We start from the raw sequence: 6,598 nt of genomic DNA, 5'->3' as shown, positions 1-6,598 counted from the left end.
GAGCAGACAGACAGACAGACAGACGAGCAGACAGACAGACAGACAGAGAGCAGACAGACGAGCAGACAGACAGACAGACAGACAGACAGACATCAGCGCCTGAAATAAGCAGCTTTTCCCGTCTTGGTTTTCTGGACGCAGACATCTGTTCCATGAGGAGGAGGACAAATCTGCTGTCTTCATGTCCTCGGCTGTAATCTACCTCAGGATTCCTGCTGTTTTAGCTTTTCTTGTGTCAAAACCTTCGGCTCATTCAGAAGATGGTGCTTTTAGTTTTTAACTTTTTAAAATATTTAACTTTATTGACAGAAACAGATCTGATCCATTCCTTTAAAAACTTTCAAACCTGCTTTTAGCTACATTAGCTGCTTCCTTTAGCTTCTACCTAGCTGAGCTTTAAGCTAGCATTGAGGCTCACAGGAAACGGACCAACAGCAGCTTCCTGTTTCATCTCAACACTTTATTAAATAATCCACAGAGTAAACATCATCGACATGAAAAAGAAACAAGTTTTTCTTCAAGTTTTTCCATCGACAGTGTTTGAACTCAGAGACACACCCGAGTGAAAACGCACTCCAGGAGGCTTTATTTTGGCGGGACAGAGGACGGTTACCATGGAAACCCGGACACTCGTACATTCATCCAACGTTTGTCCTGCACAGATGAGGTGCTGTTGCGTCGGAGGCGGAGCTACGAGCCGGAGAACAGCGGGCGCCTTTGTGTCGCCGGCAGCTGCTGCGGCGGTCAGGAGAGACTCCGCCCCTTTTTAAACACCAGCAGTCAGAGACGCTAAAGGGAAAGTCTGAACATTTTGAAGTGTGGTTCAGTGGAAAGGTTACGAAGGGTTAATATCTCACCTGTTGTAGGAACCTCTTTGAATGGCTGCAGTCGGCCATCTTGAAACAGATAAAATCCCTATTTTATAACAGCAGGGGGTCAAAGGTCACTCACCATCATGAGTAGTGATGTGCACGTGATGTGCATAATTAAACGGAGCAAACAACAACGTGTCACACGGACCCGGCCTGCCTGTTCGCTCACGTTGGCCCAAAGTACGGCAGGTTGTTTCAGTAAATAGTCTGAGCCCTCAGCAGCCTGCCAGATTTTAAAAACACTCATTTGATAGCAGCCGCCGATGTGTTTCAGGAATTAGTCCCCACCGCACGTCGGTGCTGCTCAGACATCGTCGCTGAGTGACCTCTGACCTTTCTAGCTCTGGTGTTGTTGGTGCCTAAAGATCTTTGCATTTCACATAAATGTCGTTGTTCTGTAACTGCAGCTAGCTGTAGCACTTCTGGTGAGGTGCTTCCGGCAGGAGGAGGAGATGGAGGCTTTTATTGTGAAAGAATCCTTAAAGCTTTAAAACAACAAACTGTCCTCTGGTGTTCAGACTAGCCATTAGCTCGTCAGTCTGGTCAGACTGAAGCTGTTTCCACCTGCAGCTGTTCGTAACCCTTCCACAGGACCCCAAACTGTCCCTTTTATAAACCAGTTCCAGTTTCAGGTTCCCAGGGAGATCCAGCGAGTTCTGCGAGAACGTCACACCTTTCCTTCCTGTTAAACACGTGTTTACATCGTCGCTCGCAGGTGTGCCATTAAAACTTCACAGCAGCTTCCTGCAGTAACAAAACTCACAGAGCTGTGAGGACACAAACACACAAATACTTCATGTCCTGCAGCTCCGGTCCTCAGCCTCAGAGTCCAAGGCCCGGCTGAGGTCCGACAGAACCTTTCACCTGGTTGGATCGCTGCAGGTTCTGTTTGGTGTCAGTCGGGTTCAGGAGATCTCCGGCTGCGAGCTTTGATCGGATGAAGCAGAATTAGAGCTCCGGGGTTAAACGGACCCAGAGACACGGCTGTGACGATGACGAGGGTGAAGAAGAGCAGCTTCTGGTTTCAGGGGGAGGGGGGGGGAGCAAAAACACCAAAACAGCCTCGTTCTGACAACGGCTGCAGCTGCAGGGCGTCGAATCAGACAAACAACAACTGTGTGAGAGTCAGGGAGTGTGTGTGTCTGTGTGTCAGGGAGTGTGTGTGTGTGTGTGTGAGTGTCAGGGTGTGTGTGTGTGTGTGTGAGTGTCAGGGAGTGTGTGTGTCTGTGTGTCAGGGAGTGTGTGTGTGTGTGAGTGTGTGTGCGTAAGGGTGTGTGTGTGTCAGGGTGTGTGTGAGTGCGCTGAGGGTCTGAGACACCAGTGTCCTTGTTAAAGCCTCTCAGCTGACGCAGAGAGACAAAAACGGCTGCAGAGAAAAAAAACGCTTTCAGTCGTTAGTGACTCACTGAAGGAGGACGTTCTGACAGAACCGGGCCCAGAACCGGGCCAAGAACCGGGCTCAGGGCCCAGGTCGGATCAGAGTCGTGACTGTTGTGTTTAAAACCTGATGAAGGTTTGGGCGAGGGCGGGATGAATTTATTTCCCATTTCTCCGTTTGTTTAAAGTTGTTGTTTTTAATGAAACGTTTGCGACGAGCTACAGGAGTTAGCTTGTTAGCAGCAGGCTAACGAGGCTAATAAGCAGCTGACTAATTAACTAACAGCAGCTTCAGAGCAATAAAAAACTATAAATACAAATAAAACATTTACATTAATTCTCAATAAATATGATTAAATTAAAACTTCAGTGTTGACCTTAAATAGTTTAATAAATCAAAATGTTATAAATAAAAAAGCTGATCTGAGCATTAAAATTATTAAATGAATTATAAATAAATACTTTCTTCAGTATTAATATACGTATAAAAGTACCTGAAAGCAACGTGACGTCATTTAGGCAGATAAATGACACCCTGAACGCACCTCAACAGCAGACAGGAAGTCCAGGTGGCTGATGGGAAAAAAACTACGAGGCGGCCCGGCCCAACCCGGTCCAGTCTGGCCCGGATTACCCACTGAAGCTGTGCAGGGAGGGGCTGCGGTAATCTGGTAATCTCATTGTGTGTGTGAGGGAGTGTGTGTGTTAGGTTGTGTGTGAGGGAGTGTGTGTGTTAGGTTGTGTGTGTGTGTGTGAGGGAGTGTGTGTGTTAGGTTGTGTGTGTGTGTGAGGGAGTGTGTGTGTTAGGTTGTGTGTGTGTGTGTGTGTGTGAGTGTGTGTGTGTGCCTTCAAACTAAATAAACAAACTGAAAGTTGGGCCCTGCAGCCTCAAACGGCTCCAGAACACGCCACCTTGTTTGGACCAGATCCACACCTGTCCCCGGTCCACCTGTCCCCCATCAGTCCAAACCCCCTCCAGGTAAGATACCTCGGGTGCAGCTGGGACCAGAACCAGGAGGTTCTGATGGGTCAAAAGGCTCCTCGAGTTACCAGAGCTGATCTGTAGACTGAAGAGACGAAACTCGGGACAGGAGTCTGTCTTTAGGACGGGACAGGAGCCTGTCTTTGTCTTCAGGACGGGACAGGGGTCTGTCTTCAGGACGGGAGCCTGTCTTCAGGACAGGACAGGAGCCCGTCCCTCAGGTGGACGCGTGTTCCGGAGCCTGGTCTCACCGGTCCAGAACCCGGCCGTAGTCCTGAGGTCCGCAGCCGCCTTCGCTCTTCAGCTCTGCGAAGACCTGCGTGAAGAAGTGCGGGTCGGCGTTGATGCGCAGCATCTTGGCGCTGGTGGCGTTGATGATGGCGAGGCAGCGGTCCCAGAAGGCGTCCTTCCCCGCCTCCACCAGGAAGGGCTTCAGGGGGTAGGAGATCTCGTTGCCCATGTAGGAGTAGGACAGGTAGAGACAGGTGAGCAGGACGGCCTGCAGCTCGTGCTCCGAGGACACCGCGTCCCCGTCCACCACGTCCCGGCACAGCATGTAGACGAAGACCACGTTGGCCGGCGTGACGAAGGCCTGGTCCTGCCAGCCCTGCAGCAGCAGCGAGCGGTCCACGGCCCGGAGCCACAGAACCGGGTCGGCCGGACTCAGACGCTTCAGCCGATAGCAGCGGCAGCACAGGAAGTCCCCGAGGCAGCGCAGCAGCTCGCTGGTGGACGCCTGGACGATCACCCGCTTCGGGGACGACGTCCCCTGGGGGACTTTCTTCAGCGAGGACAGCTGCTGGGTTCTAGGGTACCCGAAGCCGAACCCCGGACCCGACCCGAACCCGTAACCGAGCCCCAGTCCTGCTGGGCCCTCATAGCTGGACAGGTTGGCGCAGGACAGGGACTTCTTGACGTTCTCCCGGTTCAGGTGCAGAACCGGGTCCTTCGGGTAGATGCTGTTGTTGTTGTTCAGGGGGTCCATGAGGCCCGCGGCACTGCCGGGCCCCTTCCTGGTACCTTTCTTCTTGGTGGAGGCCACCAGGCGCTTCCAGGTCAGCGCCGGCAGGAAGATGGACTGTCCTCTCTTCAGGGTCCGGTCCTTCTGGCTGTTCAGGGACCGGCTGCTGAGGCTCGGGTAGCGGCTGAGTGAGCCCGGCTGGTTCTGGTAGAACCCGGGTTTCCGGGAGCCCGGGGACAGAGACAGAACCGTGCCCATGGTGGCGGGTCAGAACTCCTGAGGTCAGTTCTTCAGACGGAACATCAGGAGACGAACAGAACCGACGTGTGGAGGACAGCTGGGGACACGGAGAGGACAGAGGTTAGACTGAACAGAACCAGAACCAGAACAGAACCTGCTGCTTACTGAACATCATACGGTCCAGACTGGACTTATTCAGAACCAGAACCGGGTTCAGTTCTGAAGAACCTGATCTCATCTAAAGAACCGACCCGTGGTTCTGAGGAGCTCACCTGTTCGGGTGGATCCGGTTCTGGTGCCGCAGTCCGTGATGGAGGTTCCGGAGCGCAGGCGGTACCGGGCGGCCGGTACCAGGCGGTACCAGCGGCTGCAGACTCACAGGCAGAAAGTGGTCCAAACGGACCCGGACTGAGCGGAGAGGCGGTTCTCCAGAACCGGGGCAGATATCATGGTCGGGTTCTGGTTCTGGTTCTGGTCCTGCCCGTTCAGCTCCATGTTCCGAAACAAAAACCCAAACTTTCACTCAGTCCGAGTTTTTTACTGGCTCCCATCTCGGAACCACAAACAGGCTCCTCGGACCGGTTCTGGTCCCGGTCCCGACTCTGGTTCAGGTTCCGAGCAGCAGCTGGGTCCGCTCTCAGAGAGCCTCAGCGGCTGAATGACCGAACCGGAACCCCGGAGCTCCGAGCCGCAGCCCGAACTGTGAGCGGCTCTGAGCGGGAGCGCGCGGCGCGGCCCCGCCTCCCCGCGGCGCGCGCGTGCACGCGCTTCACAGTAAACAAAGAAAGGAAACCTTCACTGGAACTCTACAAAACAAAATAAATCAAACAAAAACAAGAAATAATCTGATAAATAATCAGATTTATATCAGAGGAAAGGTTCTGCAGATTCTGGAAGAAGAAACAAAGAACAGCAGGAACCTTAAAGAACCTGCGGCTGAAGAACCAGGTGAGGAAGACGTCTGCAGGTGAGGAAGCCTTCCTCGCTGCTCTCAGGTCAGGCCCGTTACTAAACGAGCCACGTGAGTCCCACCTGCAGCTCAGAGGATCAGCTGAAGCAGCTACAGCTGTTAGCACCACGCCAGGGCGGAAAGACATCAGCAATGACCTCAGAGGAGCAGCTGCACAACCTGGGAAAGGTCAAAGGTCACCTGGAGTCCATCGTTCTACAGAGAGGAAGATTATTCACACCCTGAAGGTCAGACCATGCAGTGAGCTCCATCTCAGCCTCTACAGGCCTCAGTCAGCAGGTCAAAGGTCAAAGGTTAAAGCCTCTTCTCTCTAAAAACAACATGGCAGCTCAGACTTGAAGGAACCAGACCAGAGGACAGATGTTTACCCAGAATGCACTGCAGCTGTCAGCACGGCGGTGGAGGGCTGATGGTCTGGGCTCCTCTGGAGACCACATCAGAGAGGAAACAGCTGATGTTTACGATCATGTTCAGAAGAAAAAAAGGCGTTTGATGCTTTGAAATCTTCTTTTTTTTCCTGGAGAACAGAAGATAAAATAACTTCCTTCCTGAGGATTCAAGGAGATAAAAGAGTTCAGGAAACAGGAGATTTAAACCGATCCGAGGGGAGGGAAGAGTCAAACACCAGGACTTTAAAGGAAAACACTTTCTTAGACTCTGTGAGACGAAAATAAACCCAAACTTCCTGCGCAGCGGGTTGTTAAACGTCCGAGCTGTTTATTTCAGTCCAACCTTCAGTCCTAATCCTTCCAGGAACGTCTGTCCGTGTTTAAACCGATTCACTTCCCGAGTTAAAGCAGGTCAGCAAACGTCCACATCTGTGTCAATTATCAGTCAGATTCTAAGACAATAATACAGGCCTGAGAGAGTGGGCTATAAAACGGAATAAAATGAGTTTTAAAGAGATAAAAGGAAGAGTAAAAACCTTTCAGCAGATGGCAGATCTGTCCGGAGGAGCGATCCAAGATAACAGATACTCACAGGAAAAGTTTCACCTCTTAAAACGGTTTGATTTTTATAAGTTTTGTAAAATAAACCCATCTTTGTTTAATGTCAGAATGAGGCAGCTGATTGGCTGCTGAGGCTGCACACACACACACACACACACACACACACTTCACTCTGAACAGGAAGCTGTGGTGTCTTCCTAATCACTGTTTTGACATTTTATTGTTTGAATCCAGAGATTAAAAACG

At 51.5% G+C, this 6,598-nt stretch overlaps 1 protein-coding gene across 1 annotated transcript; it reads right to left on the bottom strand.

Annotated features, from left to right (window-relative positions):
• Positions 1–439: 439 nt before the first annotated feature.
• Positions 440–5,160, bottom strand: si:dkeyp-92c9.2 (uncharacterized protein LOC571482 homolog). The gene is made up of 2 exons (XM_017436329.3): positions 4,705–5,160; positions 440–4,529 (listed from the first exon to the last, which is right to left on the bottom strand). Exon 2 carries the CDS (start codon positions 4,448–4,450, stop codon positions 3,479–3,481), a length of 972 nt encoding a protein of 323 aa, XP_017291818.1. The 5' UTR covers positions 4,451–4,529; positions 4,705–5,160; the 3' UTR covers positions 440–3,478.
• Positions 5,161–6,598: the final 1,438 nt, after the last annotated feature.

Source organism: Kryptolebias marmoratus, linkage group LG5, assembly GCF_001649575.2.
Source record: "Kryptolebias marmoratus isolate JLee-2015 linkage group LG5, ASM164957v2, whole genome shotgun sequence".
NCBI classification, from domain to species: Eukaryota; Metazoa; Chordata; class Actinopteri; order Cyprinodontiformes; family Rivulidae; genus Kryptolebias; species Kryptolebias marmoratus.
The sequence above is the reverse complement of the archived record's forward strand: the minus strand, read 5'-3'. Positions and strand labels throughout refer to the sequence as shown.